Source organism: Patiria miniata, unplaced genomic scaffold, assembly GCF_015706575.1.
Source record: "Patiria miniata isolate m_02_andy unplaced genomic scaffold, ASM1570657v1 HiC_scaffold_8, whole genome shotgun sequence".
NCBI classification, from domain to species: Eukaryota; Metazoa; Echinodermata; class Asteroidea; order Valvatida; family Asterinidae; genus Patiria; species Patiria miniata.
Window position 1 is genome coordinate 11,403,684 of NW_024037075.1, and position 19,556 is coordinate 11,423,239.

At 42.7% G+C, this 19,556-nt stretch overlaps 2 protein-coding genes across 4 annotated transcripts; one reads left to right on the forward strand and one right to left on the reverse strand.

Annotated features, from left to right (window-relative positions):
* Positions 1 to 26: 26 nt before the first annotated feature.
* On the forward strand, positions 27 to 10,864 carry LOC119719844 (double-stranded RNA-specific editase 1-like). 3 transcript variants are annotated; one of them, XM_038189340.1, is made up of 8 exons: positions 28 to 169; positions 709 to 931; positions 2,041 to 2,143; positions 3,610 to 3,761; positions 4,479 to 4,597; positions 5,212 to 5,326; positions 7,367 to 7,609; positions 9,162 to 10,864. In XM_038189340.1, exons 2-8 carry the CDS (start codon positions 781 to 783, stop codon positions 10,721 to 10,723), a joined length of 2,445 nt encoding a protein of 814 aa, XP_038045268.1. In that variant the 5' UTR covers positions 28 to 169; positions 709 to 780; the 3' UTR covers positions 10,724 to 10,864. The 3 variants fall into 3 exon arrangements, with proteins under 3 accessions (XP_038045270.1, XP_038045268.1, XP_038045269.1); XM_038189341.1 differs by having other exon boundaries at positions 39 to 169; positions 647 to 931; XM_038189342.1 differs by lacking the exon at positions 7,367 to 7,609 and having other exon boundaries at positions 27 to 169.
* Positions 10,865 to 11,538: 674 nt separating this feature from the next.
* On the reverse strand, positions 11,539 to 18,964 carry LOC119719845 (histone acetyltransferase KAT6A-like). The gene is made up of 7 exons (XM_038189344.1): positions 18,276 to 18,964; positions 16,255 to 16,317; positions 15,428 to 15,556; positions 14,733 to 14,900; positions 14,434 to 14,564; positions 13,885 to 14,165; positions 11,539 to 13,381 (listed from the first exon to the last, which is right to left on the reverse strand). The coding sequence occupies exons 1-7, from the start codon at positions 18,321 to 18,323 to the stop codon at positions 12,372 to 12,374; spliced, it is 1,830 nt and encodes a 609-aa protein (XP_038045272.1). The 5' UTR covers positions 18,324 to 18,964; the 3' UTR covers positions 11,539 to 12,371.
* Positions 18,965 to 19,556: the final 592 nt, after the last annotated feature.

A 19,556-nucleotide genomic window follows, 5' to 3' on the forward strand; every position in this document is an offset into this window, starting at 1 on the left:
TCAGCTGTGTCATCACTTGGTGGCGCTACAGCGATTTACTGGGAGCGCCGAGACGCGTAGACGTCCATAAAAAAAGGTCACAAAGAGGTAGTGATTTTATTAAGTCAGAAAATCACGGCCCTAGAAAGGTACTTGGGGCTTTCTGGGCAGAGAAATAAAGAGTTAGACGGTAAGTTGAATTGGGACAAAATAAATATGGAATGTGACTTCCCTAATATTGGCTGTATCTGCAGAGTTTAAGCAGACTTTCCTTCGACGCTCAGCAACCCCAACATGCCCAAGAAAGATCGAAGAAAAGAAGGGGGGGGGAGGGGGGTTAGGAGGGGGGGGGGGGGCAAGGGGGTATTACTCGCCCCCCCCCCAATATTTGTAGACTGCTCTTTTCCATTCACTGCCCTTTTTTCACGAACGCTTACCCCCCCCCCCCCCCCTCCAACATTTGTATAGAGTGCTCTTCTGGCTTCTTAGTTCTTTTGTTAACAACTTACAAAAAATTACAAGTGCCCTTTCTTCTGAACAAGTGCCCTTTGTAAAAAAAGTTGTGCCCTTTTTTTGTCCCATCGTCCATTACAGGTGCCTTGTTTTGAAAAGCACCATATATTATCTGTTAGTGTGCATAATTGTCCGATTTGTCGGTTTTGAACAGCGCCCCCATCGACAGATGGAACCAGGGACTCAAGCTAATACACCTATCCGTTTGGTAAACAGGTCTACCGTCACTGACTGTAAACTGCGGCATTCTACCTTCGCAGCATCCAATTGATTCAGCTGACTTCCAAGATGGCTAACTGCAAGACAGCAGTAAGCATTCTTCAAGAGCACTGTGCCCAGCAGGGCATGACACCCATCTATACTACCATTAGTCAGGAAGGGCAATCCCACCAGCCCAAATTCACCATCAGCTGCACCGCTGGACCCACAGTAGGAACAGGTAAGTCCGTCGATAGACTAATCCGACAGGGCCATATCATAAGTCCAACGCCTCATAGGTCCGACGCCTCATAAGTCCGAAATTTCGGACTTACGAGGCGTCGGACTTATGAGGCATAAAATTTATTTATTCCGCCTCATAGGTCCGACGCCTCATAAGTCCGACAACGGAAAAACAAGGCATTTAATTTGTCGGACTTACAAGGCGTCGGAGCTACGAGGCGTCGGACCTAGAGGCGTCGGACTTATGAGGCGTCGGACCTATGAGGCGTCGAACCTATGAGGCGTCGGACCTATGAGGCGTCGGACTTACGGGCCTTTATTTGGTTAGGGGATGCGATTTTGTCGGACTTATGAGGCGTCGAACCTATGAGGCGTTGGACCTATGAGGCGTCGGACTTACGGGCCTTTATTTGGTTAGGGGATGCGATTTTGTCGGACTTATGAGGCGTCGGACCTATGAGGCGTCGAACCTATGAGGCGTCGGACCTATGAGGCGTTGGACTTACGGGCCTTTATTTGGTTAGGGGATGCGATTTTGTCGGACTTATGAGGCGTCGGACTTTTGAGCGGACCCCAATCCGACAACTGCCATTTTCTGCAGTGGCACCAGGCTCGCGCTAATCGTGCTCGGGTAATACGCACGCACTATCGCGACCAATTTTAGTTACCAAAATGCGCGCGCCTTGTCTTTAAGAACGCGTCAGCATGGGCGCGAGTGTGGCACCACCGCAGTAAAAGCTTCTAATTCTGGAATCTGGTTGCCGGATTCACGACAGACAGAGTTTTCATGATGATGTCGTTTTACGGAGCTGCAGTAAATACTGCTTAGCAGATTTGTGTACTAAGCAAGAATCAGCCAGGAACAAGTTGAAAGCAGTAGACAGCTCATGGCATTTTAACTGGTAACTTGTTTTTGCTAAGCGAATATTTTCTGTGGTTAACAAATTTCTGTACTCAACAGTTCCATGAAAGTTGTCCCTGTTTACTAAACTGATTCAGGAAAAATTATTTCATGCATTCCTCCAAGTTGAGTTTCCACGTAACTTCCTGAAAAGTTTTTGAGAAGAACTATTCCGTAATGTTATTACTGTCGTTCTTGACACACAGGTGAAGGAGTGAGCAAGAAGAGTGCCAAGCAGGCAGCAGCCGAGGCCGTCTTGCAGCAATGGGACGTGGAGATACCCAAACTAGACTCTGTCAAAGCTGAAACGTACGTGTATTTTGCGCTGAACCCCACTCTTCCCATTTCCCTGCATTTAGACATTGTCTTAACCCTAACCCAACAGCGTTGTTTTGGCTAGGAAGTTTTCCAAATCCTATCAATATCCAAGACTCTGCAATTTACAAATGACACATTTTTCTCAAACAAACTTGGATTTCAAGACTTATCTTAAAGTTAAAGGGGCACTAGGTCCTGAAATCCCCAAAAATTGTATGTTTTGGATTGTTTACTTAGCCTATTTCAAACATCTGGTTGAAAGGAAACCAACCTAATGTCTTACCGTTCCTGAGAAAAGACGAAAAAAGTCAGCTTGTTTACATCGGACATGACGGAATACGAATACGTTTTTCGTGTCGTTCTCAGTGTACGATATACACGTTGTGTGTCTCGGGAACAGCGCGTGGTGACCAATCACCAATGCAAAAAAAAAGTGGTTTCTTCAACGTTCCGCAAAAGGCGAACACGATACGAATGAAATCACAACTAGCATCCAAACAGCTCGAATTTATGGGGTCGCAAAAGTGGACCCTGAAATTCGTTCTCGCACGCTTAATACAGGAATAACACAAAAATGCCCAGTTTTAAAAGGATAGTTGTGTGGATGTTTATATGCTACTTTTAAATGTTATTTCGGATTAACATCATCTCGTTCAAAGCGCGTTTTGTAGCCCAATTGGGCTGTTCCAGGACCTAGTGTCCTTTTAAGTAAGGGTACATGTAGGCTTGGCCCAACTGTACTGAATCCATGAAAATCACAAAAAAACTTGTATTTTGAAGGACTCTGTCATGATTTTGTAGTTAGTCACCTGAAGGTTGGCCTGCTCACTCCAGCCCAGTGTCTAGTGGTTCAGATGTACACACTTGTATGCAGGCCATATGTGACCGGCTCCACAAAAAAGGGTAGTATGTCGCAAACAAAAAATGAAATTGAGTTACATACAAGGTTGGAAAGCCCACAATGTAAGCTTTCATTTTGTATATAAAAGAACTCCATAGCCCCTCCCATTCTGGAGATATGACGTATTTGCATATTAATTACTTCCTTGGAGTTCAAATTACACAACTGAGAAAACAGGCTTTGAAATAGCTGGCTTTGTTGTAGAACAACAGAACGATGCACACAAAATGGTTGTTTTTTCTACTTCGTTCATCGAAATCAACATTTCTGTGAAGGAAACCTGAAACTGTAGGTATTAAAGATGTCATTCATGACATAAAATGAAAATCACATTTTGACGAAATTTTCACCCTCTCAATGTTGAGCGGGCCATTACACAATAATGCCCAGCGCGACTTAGTACCCTTTTTTGTAGAGCCGGTCACATATTGGAGTAACTTAATTAACTGAGTAAACTAGTTTCCTTACAAGCTGGGCTTCAATATTCTGTCATATTCCTTTGTTTGTACGCTCAAACTAGCTTTAATTCAACATTTTCTGCCATTCATGTCCCCAGGGTAGACACCCCCAACCCTGTCGGAGAGCTCCAAGAGTTGGTCACGTACCTGGGATGGAGGAGGCCAGAGTATGACGAGATTGAGGAGACAGGACCACCGCATGATAGAAGCTTTGTGGTCGGTGTCACTGTTGGAAAGTTCAGAGAACAAGGTAAAGGCCCTGTCACACTGTTGCGAATAGAGCTAATGTGTGCCCAACGTTTTTGGAAATTTGGATGTACGTTCGTGTGAGTTGGCATTCGTTCGTGACACGTTTGGCATAAGTTGTATTCGTTGGCGGTTCGTATGGGTTCGCAGAGGTGCGCTGGGGTCTTTTGAGCGGGCGACAACGTGCATGTAGTTGCGTAAGTTCAGCATTCGTTGGATGGACGCTATGCATGTGCTGTCATTCGTTACAATGGACGCTAGTTATAGGCTCAGCATTCGTTCCTCATTTGTTAGGCATTCGTCTTATACGTCAGGAGTTCGCTAAAAAAAAAAGGATTTTGGCCGAGAATTTGAGCGTATCTGGACTTTGCCCAAGTTTGAGAAAAAAATCAGTTCGCTATGCATAAGTTAGCTCTATTCGCTACTATGTGACAGGGGCTTAACTGCTGACCAAAACAAAACTAAATAAGGTTGTGACAATTTGCACAAATTCTGTATAACGCCTTGGAAATAGCTTGGGCCTTTTTTTTTTTAGAGTTGTGGAAATGTCTTTAAAATCATGTACGAAGTGTTCAAGACAGTGGAAAGAATTTGTGAAGCCTTTACAGTGAAATTGAACTCCTGAAACAAACACAGATGTACAATGTACGTAACAATTGAAATTCTGAAGAAGAAAAAACCACAAGTCTGTCATATTTGCATATTTTTTTTTTTTCCACAGGAACAGACAAAAGTAAACGTCTTGCCAAGCGTACAGCCGCCAAAAGCATGCTGGACACAATTAAAGCCTTGCCACCAGATACGGACCCGGGAGTCGAACCTGGGACCACCAAACCAAAGGTAAAAATTTTGACCATTTTAATAATTGTACTTTGAAAAAAATAAAAATTTCCACATTCACATATTGTGCAATCTAGACTGTGTCCGCACACATTAGCATCCGACAATCTACATGTAATGTTATCCCTTGGGGTAGAAGCACCTTTTAATAAGGTTGAACTCCTTTCCAAGATCCAGGATCTGAACATGATTTTAATCTTGAATTCATTACCTTCCCTTGTCGTAGTCTTGCCCGACCAGTAGTATTTAAAACAATATGAAAACTTCCAGAGATTAACTCTAACCCTGTTGGCCCTTTTTGTTAGGAACCATCCTCAATCCTCCAAAATCCTCTAGAATTGTGCATGTTTGTTTAAAAAACGGATACCCAACACTTCAATCCTTCAAAAATTGTCAGACAGTCCTGCCACTCAAAATCATTCATCCTCAATCTTTCAAAATCCTCCTCCTCTTCAAACACCATTCATCCTCCATCCTCCACAATCCTAATGTTTCTAAAACACCGTTCATCCTCAATCCACAAAAATACTCGAAACCGCCATGAGGATTTTAGAGGATTGAGGTGGGTTACGGTTTAGTGACAGTCAAGAGGTTGAAATTTTTTTTTTTTGCAGAAGAAGCAAGCTGCAGTAGCAGCAGCAGCAACCAAAGCAGCAGCAGGCTGCTCGCTGCAAACCGCAGAAGGACCCAACATCGACAGGCTCTGCAACAATCCTCTCAACTTCCCAGGTTGGTCCATTTACTCTTCTACCCACTTCTATAATCCTTTCTATTTCTTTTTTCCTTTCGTCTCCCAGCGATGATCCTTTATACTTCTCTGTACAAAACCATCACGTTTTTATGGATGCCTGGTGCCTGTTCTCCTACTTGTAGCCTCTTCCATGGGCCATGGGAGTGTATCAAAACTTTGGAATGCTTGGTAGTTCCACTGGGAAACTGCCTAGTCCAGGCTGTGCCCACATGGGAAAGCTGACTAAGAAAAGCCTGTTTTGTGTCTGGAACACTGCTTGTCCTGACATGAAAGCAGCACGTTCCAGGTGAAGCATTTCAAAGGAACAGGACCATCCTTGAGACACTCCCTAGCCTCCCTGCATGATTTTCCTCTAAGCACTTACTAATCTATGCACTAAGCTATATTGCCATCCAGTTAACAGTAGATGTGAGCTTGTGAACTGTGTGTGCAGTTTGTTGTTGTTCATGTAGTAGAGTGTTCAGAATTCATTCTTCATTCAGGCCTGGGGACTGGTCCATTAAACAGGCTATAGGCTAATTCGGCGACCTAATAAATAAGAAACAATTTTCAAGGTGGAACCATGGAGTGTCATATGGCCTAGCGGTTAAGAGCACCGCACTTGTGCTTCAGAGGCAACAGAATGTGGGTTTAAGCCCGGATCTGGACATTTGTAGCCTTAAGCAAGGCACTAAACCATTATTGTTTCGTCCTTTGGATGGGACGTAAAGCCGTGGGTCCCGTGTGTTATGTAATGCATTGCACCTAAAAAAAGAACAGTAACACTCGCAAAGAGAAGGGTTTGCCCCGGTGTTTCTGGCCTTCTGTTAAAATTCCCCTGCGGAGTATCTAGGAGAAGAACCAACCAAGTACCAGGCCCTGCTCAGGTGGCACACACATACATGCTTGTTTGACTAATAGGGTTACCAAAATGTGCGCACGCCTTATCTTAAAGAACCTGTGCTGCATGCATGCGAACTTGGTTCCATCTGAAAAAATTGCTCCTCATTTTAGTGGCCGAATTAGTTTATCAATAAAGCTTTGGCTGTTAAGTGTTCCCATCAATTTGCAGACCACTATAACCAAGGGATGCGGCTATTTTCTTAAATCTCAGTTCCCAGAAACCCAAATGTGCTCAGCTTTGGTTCAAAATATAATTCTTAGTTATACAAATCAAAGCTAGTAAGTATATAAGCTATCTTTGCCTGTACTGGCACTCAGTTGTTTGCTGGTGAGGAATTATTGTTGCGAGGTATATTGCTCAGGGACACAAGCACTCCTACCAATCAAGGTGCATACGAAGTTACGAACTGTTCGGAAGCACGACCCCAATAGACCCTTCTCATAGACAGCCATCTTCGTAGGAACATTACAACTGCGTGTTCAACGCCATCAGGTACACGTGCGCGCAGTGTGCAAAATGCTCTAAAGATACATGCATCTTGCTCAAAATTCTTCGAAAAAAGGCGCAGCAGATGCACTTCACAAAAAATTTGACGCCCACAATGCCAATGCACGTGACAATCTGCAGGAAGTGACGTCGTTTGAGAGAGACCTATATGGAGTCAAACTGAAACCATTCTTAGCACAACCCCGTTCAAGTTTCTTCTCCTACCACACGTAACTGCATATCTGTTTCTGCAAGTTTGGCGAAGCTTTGGTGGTGGGCGTTTAACTGTCCAGATTGAAACCAATGACACTGACTGCCAGTTTTGAAGTTTTTCTATGGTAACTTTCCCTCTTTCACTCTTTCTTTCAAATCTCTAATTTTGTCTATATTTCTCAACAAGAAATGAAAATTATGATTTGCTAATTTGTGACTCCATCAAACTGTTTATGCATAGCAGAAATGGACATAAACTATAGTAAGCTCTGCACTAAAATTCAATGCACATGTACAAAGTACAGTAGCAAACTAATGCCAGGTAATATGCCGATTTAAATACCAATTACTTTTTGCCAGCTTTAAAATCAGCATTTTCATCAGACAAAATACGAGAACCATCTTGAAAGTCTGTCTTTCTGACCTTCCCCACCAGACTCGCAATCCTGCCAGATACTTCAACTGGTAGCGGATGAGCAAAATTTTGAGACCAGGTACATAGACCTCTCGGAACGCAGCCTGAAGGAGGAATATCAGTGCCTAGTGGAACTGAAAACATCCCCTCTAGCTGTCTGTCATGGCATGGGTCCGACTCCGGAAAGCGCACGCTCCACCGCGGCACGTAACGCCCTGTACTACATAAAGACGATGGCCCACAAACCCCCAAATCCTCCAACCGGTAATTCATGATAGCCAAGTCTTAACGTCAAAATAGGGAAATTGGAGATACCATGATCCACTTCAAAAGTATTATGGATATATTCAAGGGTATTTTCTGTATTAGACAAAGCTTCAACGTCCTGTGAACTCACTGTGCATCAAGTCAACCTTCCAAAGCCAACTCAATCATCCAAATTTGGCAACAACAGCCTGTCTTATCCCAGTGTGACACTTTTATCCACCCAATATATTCCCAAATACAATTGGAGAAGTTCATTAAAGCAGTATATTCTATGCTGCAAATTTCAGTAGTTACATTATAGGAGTAAAAATGGATTTAGCAAAGTAGGCAATCGTTATATTGATTTTTTTTAACACAATATTTTACTCAGTTATGATTTACTAAATGAGTTCTTCCCTCAGTCTGCGACCCTCCAGTACTTTGTCCTTGATTTCAACCATCGTCAGCTGCTGAAATGAATGAATGTAATGGTATTGTCTGTGTCATGAATGTTTTCATTTGGGTCTTTGGTATTCAGAATAGCTGCAATTTTGTTTTACAGTGATATCTGTGATATTTGAATTGATAGATTTTAGAAATCTTCCTCGAATTTGTGTTTGGTCATTCACAAATTACTTAGCCCTCGAACAAAATGTTGGACAATATAACTCTGTAGAGAACATGTTTTGTTCTCACTAAGCCTTGTATATCCTATTCGTTTGTTGAATATTGGAAAGGGTTTAAGTTACATGTAAGGTACCCTAGACTACTAAATGCTCTCTTTAAGCCTTTCTCCAAACTTACATTTAATAAAAACTATTTGTAGAGAATATGAATTATTTTATCAATACATTTTTGGGGCCATTTTTTTTTATTCTACAAGCAATTGAGATGAAAATCTGAATGCTAATTATTTCCCACTTCCACCTAAATTATAATCATTGACTTTAAATTTGTTAAAGCATTTAAAATAAACACCGCTAATTTAATAATCAATTTTCACGATTGATTTTCATAATTGATGATTTTTGAAGATGAATTGCAATTCTAACAACTGTTTTGTGTAATATGTCGAGAATTTTCATGTAAAGTACTTTTATCAGCAGCTGACAATTTCAACTAATAATCAAGAATAGAAATTTGCATAATTTGCTGTTTTGAGTAGTCTTGAAAAAGTTCGAGAAAAATTTCAAGCTTTGATTTTGCATTACAATAAGAAAAACGTGTGAACAATGTTTTCTATGTTTTCTATTAACTTATAATAAACCTCAAGCCATGTATTATCTGCGATGTTTACTCTTAAGAAATGTTTCAAAGATATGTATTTTTATTGCAGAAAAGCTTAATGTGAATCATGCAAAGTTGACATTTTGTGGATTGTCAAACCTGAATTAAAACATCTTCATGATCTTACACAGCTAGTGTGACACCCTGTCTAATTACTTTCATTATGTTCTGTTCATCCAAAGATTTACTTTAAGTCAATTTAATTAGGGGATAGTTCATTAAGGCAAATAGAAAAAACAATATGTTTGTCTTCTTTACAAGTCCCTTGTCTAATTCTGTTTAGATCCTACAGATATTAAGGATGATTTTGAGCCACCTTCTCACAAGAATCCGGTCCAGGTGCTGAATGAGATGAGCATCGCTCCCTTGGACTTTGTCATTGTCAGCAAAGATGGGCCACCACATGATCCCTTCTATGTCATGAGCGTCCAGGTGAAAGGGAAAACCTTCATGGCCGAGGGTAAGAAAAAGCAGAAGGCGAAAGAAACAGCTGCTCGGGCAGCTCTTCTTGAAGTTTTTGGCATCATGTCTTCTGATAATGACTCGCTGCCAAATGCCAGGATTCGACCGACACCAAGCATTTTGTATACTACCTGGACTGGGCAGGAGGCCTTCACCTGTGCCAACCACATCCAAAGCATCGTCGAGGAGAAACTGAGAGAGGTTGCCCTCAAAGATGGCCAGACAAGGTACCTCAGGTACAAGGTCTTGGCTGGGGTTGTGCAGTCGGATGGCGACGTGTTGAAGAGCTCTAGGGTTGTTTGCCTGGCAACGGGCACCAAGTGTCCTCTCACAGAGGAGCCGGTGACCAAGGGAACCATTCTTCGTGATTGTCATGCAGAGGTTGTCGCCCGTCGCTGCTTAAAAAGGTACCTCATGGAGCAGCACTTGAAGCATCAGAAAGATCCCAAGTCATCTGTCTTTGATGGCAGCAATGGGATTCTGCAGCTGAAGGAAGGCATCCAGTTTCATCTCTACATCAGCTGTCCCCCTTGCGGAGATGCTGCAAGCTTCATCAAGGAGGAGCGAAGCATGGGATGCGGCGATGGCCACCCTCACCGAGGAGCCAGGGGCATCCTCCGTGCTAAGATCAAACAGGGAGAAAGCACGATTCCTCTGACGGGTAAAGCCATTACGGCCCGGGAGCGCTTGTTTACAATGACCTGCAGCGACAAGGTTGCCAGCTGGAATGTCCTAGGAGTTCAAGGTGCACTCTTGAGCCACCTCATCGCACCAGTGTACCTCTCCAGCGTGATTCTTGGCATGCAGTTTCACCCTGATCACCTCCCACGAGCTCTCTACGGGCGCCTCACAGACCTACCAGAATTGCCAAGAGGCTACAAGTTGAACAAACCTCTCATGGTAGGTGCCAGCAGGCCCAATGAGTGCCTCTTTGGAACCTCCTCATCCTCCAAAGCACCCAGCTTCAGCATCAACTGGATGCAGACTGAAGACACAGACAATATTGAGGTGATCAAGACTGATACAGGATTAACTGAGGATGGCACCCCCTCTCGTGTCTCCCAAGAAAAACTCTTCTCTACTTACTTGGACATCATGAGGAAGCCTCCTCACCAGAGTCATGCCACAGAAGATTCCATCAAGCATTCTCCAAAGAGACGCAAAACCTCAAAAAAGAACAAGCAAAGTAAGGAGAGGGTCTCAACAGACAAATCTCAGCAGAACCTCAAAGGCGGCGCCACCTACCGGGAAGTCAAGGAAGGTGCAGAGGCTTACCAAAAATGTAAGAAGATATTGAAAGCAACATTTCTCTCAGAAGGGTTAGGTCGATGGCTTGAGAAACCTAAAGATTGTGACAATTTCAGGTGTTCTTCTGATCAGTAATTTGTAAAGTAGTACAGTTTGTCTACTAGTTTAGGATGTACAAGCAACTGAGTTTAATTGTCTGAAGGAGGCTTATGATCCACATAATGACTGCACTCAATTTTTTGCAATTAGATGTAGAAGAAATATGTTAAAATTAGTCATTCTTTTACCAGCTGACATGCAAAGTTTGACATTGTAGTATTCTGCATTTATTTGTGCAAAATCAAGTAGTTTATTTGCTGAAAACAAGTTGCAGGGTAGCCAGTGAATTACTTTAAAACATGCCATTATACCAGTATTAGTAGCAAAATGACTTAAAGGAGTAGTGATAAAATGCATTGATAAAATAATGTTTTAAAGGAATAAAGATATACTTCATATTCAGAATATATTAATTTTGTATGCAATTTGTATCTGAAATAACTGAAAATACGTCCCAAAATACACCTTGATTGTTGCATCTCTGTTTTTTATATTATTACATTCATAAATTTATGTCACAAATTGTCAGCAAATGTAGTTCTAATCAGATTAACAATCGTATTTCTGAACACACAAGGCCAGCTTAGTGTAAAATTTGGATCCTGCACTACGGATTCATTGGTGGTACTGTGCATGCCTATAGTGGACACAATTAAGAAAAATAACAGGTCCGTGTGATGGTTAGACTCCATTGTAGGTAACAGAGATCAGACTTCACAGGAGCTCACATTTCACATGAAAAGTTCAAATTACTGTGGTTGAAAGTGTTAATCGTTCAACTTTTGTCTTAATTGGTTCTTTGGCGTGAGTTTTATGCACATTTCGCAGGATCTTCATAACCTTTGGAAAGATAAAAGACTCCATTAAAGAGTCCATTAATTAGCCTTTGTTTCATCTGAACTTTGATTTCATTGTTTATTTGGACATCAGGCACAGACATTTTTCTCTTTTTTACTTTCCGGGACCACTGTGGGTTGATTTGTTTTGGAGTCAGGAAGTACTCTCTATTTTAGTCAATGACTCATTTCCTGACTAGCCACTGTACAAGATTATTATCTCCAAATGAAGTATCAGCCAGTTAAAAGATAATTGGGTGCAAAATGGATTGGAGCGAACAGTTTGAAGTACATGTAATAAGTGTACAAATATATATACCCTTTATGTTGTCTTGATGACGCGAATGGCTTGTCACTGATGTTTGATTGATTTTCGTCTTTTATTGTTTCTGTATTTGTTTTATTTTAGATATATTTTATAGTGTCATTATTGCTGCATAAGTTTATTTAGGTAATATTTTAAGGTTAACATTTTAATTCAGATATGTCTTATTGTGAATGTGCATTGTCATGATATACTGAATACTGTTTTGGTGATGTCAAGAAAATTGAAGAAAGAAAAAATATTATTTACTACTGTCTTCTGAAAATTGTATGTGTCGCATTGCAGAACGTCTGAAAAGTAAGAAGTCAGTCTCCTGCCTATTTACATCATTTTAATTGGTCAATAAGGTTGCCAACTTTTGAAATGCTGATTTTCATTGGTTGATACGGAATTACTTAGGATTCGAGTGTAGCTTCTCAACCAATACGATTTGCAAACTCACGAAGACAAGCGACAGAATCAACACCAGAATCGCAGATAGAGTAAAAATCACATCGCGGTGTCGCATCTCTTCGTTGATTGGTCAGTCCGTTTCATTGGTATTGTCTTCTTGTTTGCTACTGGTTGTTGGCGCGTCGTTCTGTGAAATTATGGGCTGGAATGTGAAGGTGGTCTTTTCTTCAGCTTCGTGCACGTCCTTTTTATGTTCTACAGCACGGTACTGGAAAAGCGCAGGCGAAGCGGGCCTCTCGAGTTCCGAGACCTGGAATTTGTTGATGGGACTTGGTAGAAGATCCGGCTGTTCAAAATGATCTTCATCCTGTAGAGTCTTCTCAAACCCGAAGGACATGCTTCTTACTCTTTCTTCCGTTGGACTCTCATGGCCATTTTCCACTCCTTGCATCTGGCTGTCGTCACTGGGAGACACTGATCCATCCTCGTTCAGTTCTGAATCTCCAACTGCTTCTTTAAATTCATCAGTGTTTGCCAAGATGTCTTCTGTTGCCTCATCGTCTTCTGTATTCTCAGATGATGATTCGGACTCTACGTCTCCGTTAAGCTGCGTCTCCTGTTGGAATGCCTTCATCTCCACGCTGTTCTCACCCTCACCCTCACTTTCTTCGTTACCCAACTCTGACATCTCAATCTCCTCAGGTTCGTATATTTCGAGCTCCTCCTCCTCGCTGTCTTCATCTTGATGATCACTGACCACTCCCTCCGGGGATTCGATCATAATGACCGGGGCTTCCGCTCCTCCAGCCTGCCTCAAGGCAGTGACCTCCTCCTGGGTCAGCTCCGCATCAAAGGACCTGTAACCTCGGAAAGTCGCCTCAATCACCTCTTGCTCATCAGGGAGTATCCCAGGAAGCTTAGAGATGGCGACTTTAGGTTGATAGAAGTCTGGGTCGGATTCCTCACGCTTTATCTTCCGGGAGAGGGTAGGCAGGCCGTGCTCTGTGAGGATCGGGGACTGAGGTTCACCATCTTCTGGTGAGGAGGAATAGGAGGAGGAATGACGGGAGGCGCCGGCGCCTCCGACAGCTCCTTGCACCGGAACTGCATTGTCTTGGATTCCTGGCTCGTCTTTGCCACCTGTTAGCAATAAAACAAATATAGTATTTGTCAATAATTGATGAATTTTGTGACCAGATGCCATCGTTGTAGTTGAGGAACGTGATGGATCACAAGTCTGGTCCCAAGTAACAGGATAACAAAGGAATAGTATTGTCATTCCGCTTGTGAGTTGACTCGAGACTCGATGATTTTGGTCGATTTTGTGATTTACTTGTGATAACTTATGATCCATCACAATTACCTCAATTGCAGTACGGCAAGATAGTATCATTATCATCTTAGTCATCCCCACAGTGGCCCCAACCGTGACCCCTCATCTGCGACATCACAAATATCAGAATCCTCCTCACCACAAATCCAATTCCACCACTCATCACCACAATTATAAACATTACAATCACCATCATCACCATTTCTTTCATGACTGCCATCATCATCACCACCACCTCCACTACCACATCCACGACCCTCATCTACAATATAAGTCTCAGCATCGTCCTCAACAACAATCCAATCCTCACCTGTTGGTGGTGTGAAGAGTTCATCCTCCTCTTCCTCACTATCTCTCGCTGCCTCCGTCTCACTCTCAGCTCCCACCCCAGAGCTCCTCTCATGCAGAGTCAAGGACGCCTCTAGCTGCAGCTGTCTGGTCCGGTGGATGTCTTCCGAGATCCTCTCAAGATTCCGGAGCGCCTCCCGGTATCGCTTCTTGCACTTGGCCAGGAGCTTCTGGCGATTCTCCACCGACTCTTTGAGGTTCTCCAGACGGGAGTAGAAGGCATCCCTGAGATCGTAGTAGGCTCTTTGGGAAATACAGAATTCGGAGATTTGAAGAAACTAGAATTCAGTCAGGTTATGTGTTGCTGTTTATCAGATGGGTCTTATTAACGATTTTGTTGTCTTCTTGCCGAACCAAACTTCCTTCTACACTCTCTGTTTCTCTGTTCAGTGCAGCTGTGTTCCCACTTTCGGTCTTTACCGGAAAATAAAGTTGAACCAATTATCATATTACAAGTATCTAATCTCTTTTATATGAAATTCCATATATTAAAATTAATTCGTCCACTCACGCGGATTTTGCGATACTCTTACGTAGCTTCTTGGCAAGCTGTTCAACCTTAGCCAGCGACTTAACGTAGGTCTTGGATAGCTGCTGGTGTTCCTTCTGCCCTCGCACTTTCTCCTGCTCAGCAGCGTTCAGCTAGGGTAGCAAGACCAAATGAAAGCTAATCAGAGGGAGGTTGTCTACTAGAAGTAATTGTCCCAGGTACTGGCAACTCTGTTACTATTGAGCAGATGTCTTTGTCATGTTTACAGTCTCTGTCGTTTTCACTGTCACGGTTATAGTCAAACCATCAAACCAACTCACCTTGACCGTAGCATGGTTCAGCATCTCCTGAAGGGCCGAATCAAAATCTCTCTTCTTGTTTCCCTGCATGGACGTCTCCTCCGCTATGGTGATCGTCTCTTTAGCCGCCCTGAACATCCCCACGGCCCGCTGGTACGCGTATGCTGCCTCTTGCACCTTCTCGTGGGCCTTTCGTTGGAGAAAAGAAATAATGCAACTATTTTAAGATCCCACTATGCTTTGAGTGGTCGGGTTTCGACATGTTCGTATCTTAGACTTCTTATTGTAAAGATGTTATTATAGGCCTTTAAAATTATCAAGATGTGATATCGTCTGATGTTGAGGTTGCTCGCGTCACGTAAAACACGACTTGCATCAGGTCAAATTATATATTTGATACCTAATACCCATCAAGTGCCCATGGGAGCTATCCAATTGCCGAATCGGTAATGTACAGTTTGTACTGGCATATACTTTGAAAACTTAACCGGTATTTTCCCGACACGTTATGCCTATAAAGGCTGGCATAGTTCCCTATCTTTCAAACATCGAAATATCTGGAGAAATCAGGCAGCTCTCTATCGCCAAACGTTCCGGTAAAAATAAAATGAATTTGAAAACTAGAGAGAGTATTACTGTTTGTGTAGTGAAAGATTGACAAACTTTCGTGAATAAAAGACAACTATTTCGTGAATAGCGATTGCCTGTTAAAATACCTTCTTGGCCTTAATTCGCGCCTCGTGGTACGACTTGGCCTTCTTGACCGACTTGCCGCATCGCTTGGCCGCCTCGCTCAACTTGTGAGATGATTCAGTCAGTGTCACGCGAAACTGTTGCCTGGCGTCCTACATTCAGAAATGGAAGTGTGACAAGTGGAAATTCAGTTCAGGAGGAATATTTGGAGTAATTTGAGTGAGATAATTATTGTTGAAACGATTGGTATCTAATTCTTCCGATACTATAGACCGATCCATTTGTTTAGGCCACGCCCACTGCCACGCCTTTCCAATGTAAATGGTTCCAGCTGCGCGCGTCATGCGCGCGTGCACGTCAATGGACCGATCCAGTAAGCACCGCCCCATGGTATTCTGACCAGTCACAGCCGTGATTTATGTCCGACATGCGTGCTCAAAAGTCCGACATGCGTGGCACGCGCGTATGATGCGCGCGGCAGGAAAATGCAGTGTGGCATTGGAGAGGAGCACGTGTTAATTTGCCCACGTGCGCAGTGGGAAGGGCTTACTGGATCGGTCCATTATGGACGCATAGATGGACGCATGTCCGACATTAATCACGGCTGTGAGTGGTCATAATACCATTGTGGGCGGGGTTTAATGGATCGATCTCTACTGAAAGGATCTCTGAAAAGAGCTCAAGTTGGTCAGTGTTGAACACCTTTTTTGTCTCAAAATTGTGCCGTGGACAGCATGAAAAATGGTAATTTAGCATATAGGAGGAATCAAGGGAAATACGCGCTCTTTCTACAGTCGATGTGTAATTCCGGCAACTAATCTTAGAGTATATAGACTGTTAATAAACTCACATCAAGTTCTTTCTCCAAGCGGTTGATTTCCTCCGAAGTGCTGTTCAGTTTATCCAGCTCGCCCTGGTTTGAATTTAAAAAACATTTGTGGCTTAATATATACTTTCCCCAAGTTTCTGTCAATGGACAGATTATGTAAATGATGAATTGTGATTGCGGAAATTCCTGTTCAGATAACTTCGGAAATGTATCCGCCAGACGACAGTGGACTTAGTTATGCAGTAGATGTGAAATGAATGTATGCATTTTATAGACGCAATGCAGTCACTTCTGTCACAAGGCCGCCCCTTCAATAGCGAAAGCATTGTCTTAGCTGTTGTTCAGATAATCCGTCACGAGGCAGTAGCTTTCCACAATAGCTTACAAAATGCTTTCGCCATTGATGTGGGCCGTGTGTGCAAGGGTGGATCCAGAACACAATTTTTTGGGGGGTGGCAAAACATGTTTTTGTCCCCCAAAACGGTGTCAAAAAAATAACGGCGTTGGGTTCAGGGAAGGGCCCCGAATTTTTTTGTTTTGGATTCCAGATGCTCTGTGGTGCGATCTGGGGCAATTTCTGACCACTTTAACCAAATTTTGTTGAGGAAAAGAGGGTGGTGTATGTACGTACTGCCTGCCTTTATTGCGACGTCACTTTAAAAAAATGGTTCGGTTTTTTTTTGGGGGGGGGGGGGGCATGGCCCCCGTTGACCCCCCCCCCCGGATCCACCCATGCGTGTGTGTACATTGATCAAGTGCCCCAGCGGATCTAGAGGGTATGGGGTTGCCCCCCCCCCCCCCCCCCCCCGTTCAGCCGCTGACTAATATTATGACACTAGTAAAATTGGGCAAACAATAATAAATGTCCGGAATGCCAAAGTTCCTCAATTCATTCTCAATTTACCTCAGAATGCAGGAAAAAAGCATCGTAGATTTTTTTTTCGGGGGCCAGACCCCCCTTATTAACAAGGCTTGCCTTCTGCACGCCTCCCCTCAACCTCCCTCCGTTCATCCCCCCCCCCCCCCCATTTCCTGAAAGGTAGGTCCGCTCCTGTGCCCTGATTCGTCTATGGAAAACCTGCATTTTTTTCAGTTGATATCATGTGATATCAATAATAAACACTCTTCCATTACATGTACACACGGCCGGTATTTATTCAGAAGCGCCATTTTACCGTTGTGTAAATACATGTAACAGAAAAGTCACCTTATTGAAGAAACACTCACATGCACTATTGTATAACACTTTGTATTCAGTTCGCAGTATCAGTTCGCAGTAGTTATATTTCAGAGCGTCTCTTTTTAATTGTTGTCACCTTCGCCTTAGTGTGTTGCCGAGCTAGAAAATAGTGACAATGCTTTGCAAAGGTTTTACTGAAATGCTGAGCGACATAAATCCAACTTGATTTCACTTGTGCTATTTTCCAGGCTATTTCCGTAACAATCCTTGCATGCAACGAACCAAATAATAACAGACAGCAGGATATGACGAAGTTTCACAATCATGTATAGTCACATTGTTGTCATACACGGATCGGTACGTGTTATGTTTTTCTCGTCCATAATGAAACTGTCATGTATAAGAGTCGGTTGTATACTTGTAGTGAATATGTACTCTCATGAATGTACAGGAATTTTATGACTGTCATTGTTAATGAGATATTGTCCTTATTTCTCTTAAAAAGGAGTGATCTCTTTTCAAGATTAAGTGGGTTGCGCAGAAGATGATATTTTATATTTCAGGAAAACAAATATTTCAGCCAACTTGCCCTTCCCAGGAATTAAACTTATTTAGCCAAGAGTTACTTTAAATTTGGCTGTGATGTAATTAAGGCGTGGCTTATTCTCGGGGAGGCGGGGCCAATATTCCCATCCCAGTGCCAGTATACCAAAGGACGACAAACTCATTCAAGTACACGAAGTGGCAGAACGCTTCCCAATCCAGCAACACTAGATTACGGGCCTGATCACTGCATAGCCAGGCCTCATGATTCTTTTTAAACAGTATGTTTCTAGTTTTCCGTGAACTAATTTAGACTTACCTTGATTCTAGGGTCCAGTCTGGCACCGCCCTGGTCTGGTTCCGCCATTGTCCCATCGGCAGCTAAAAATATTGATACACCGAATGAAGTTCACGGGTGCAAGTTCTTATAGTAACACACAATAGCAATGAACAACCTGCTAAACAGCTCGCGTAGTTTGTTCCTAACACTTGTGATTGAAGTTGACTTCCTGTACATGTACTTAACTCTTGTACCATGGACACATTTTGTACACACGATATTTTGCCAGCTTTCAAAAAAGACGAACTTCACTGTACGTACGTGGGACGGTGTGACAAAAAAACCCTGCAAGATTGCAGACAAGTGAACAGCGATGGCAGTTATAGAAACTCGATTAAATCAGTTCTGCAGTTTGTCTCCGATCATGCCGATTTTGTGTGGTCGTGCAGAGGTCTTTTTTTTCCCATCAATCCATGATGTCCCGATGACTTGGGCATTACAAACTTTGCTTATCAACTTTGCCCACAATCGTAAACGGAATGGATAAGTCAAATAAGCTGGTATGATATGCACGGGTCGAGAGGGGGCGAAGGTCGGCACCGCGCCGGTGCTATAATTCAGGGGGGCGTATACCCCATGCACCTCTAGCTCGTCACGGTGGTGAACGGGCCTGGCGAGCAGGACCAATGTACGGGAACATGTAGGCCCAGTACCCATCGTATCGTACCCCGTGTGTCTTTGTGTTTATTATGCAGGGAAAATTTGTGCCAGTCAGCCCAAGTACAATTAAAAGCGGAAATCTCATATTAGCTTCAATCTGCAAAACAAATGTTTATGTTTCCTGTTAAATAAAGTTCATCAGTCGAATACTTATGTCATTGACATAGAAAAAATTAACTTGGTGGCATTTTGTAAACAAGACTTTTTGTAAGTATGGCATCATGCGTGGTAGTAATTGCTAGAGGAAACGCCCCTTTGTACCAACAATAAACCACTTGATCGTTTGTCAAGGAGGGTTACGCGGATTTAACTTGTTACTTTTAATTTAAACATGACCTTTGGTAAGTGACAGACACTGTATCTGCACAGAACACTGCAGAAAAGTTAAATAGGGCTTATTTTTATAGACGTGTATACTTGTCGATCCTTCAAAAATATAGGGAAGGTGCTTTAAAATTTCAGACATTTCTTTTACGGGATATGGTCAAAGCATAATTAATAGTGATGGTGTTATATATCTCAGATCTTTATAATGCCCATTTTTTTTCCTTATGTAGCCAAATTGATATTGCAAAAGTGTTCGAATTTAACATTGAGGAA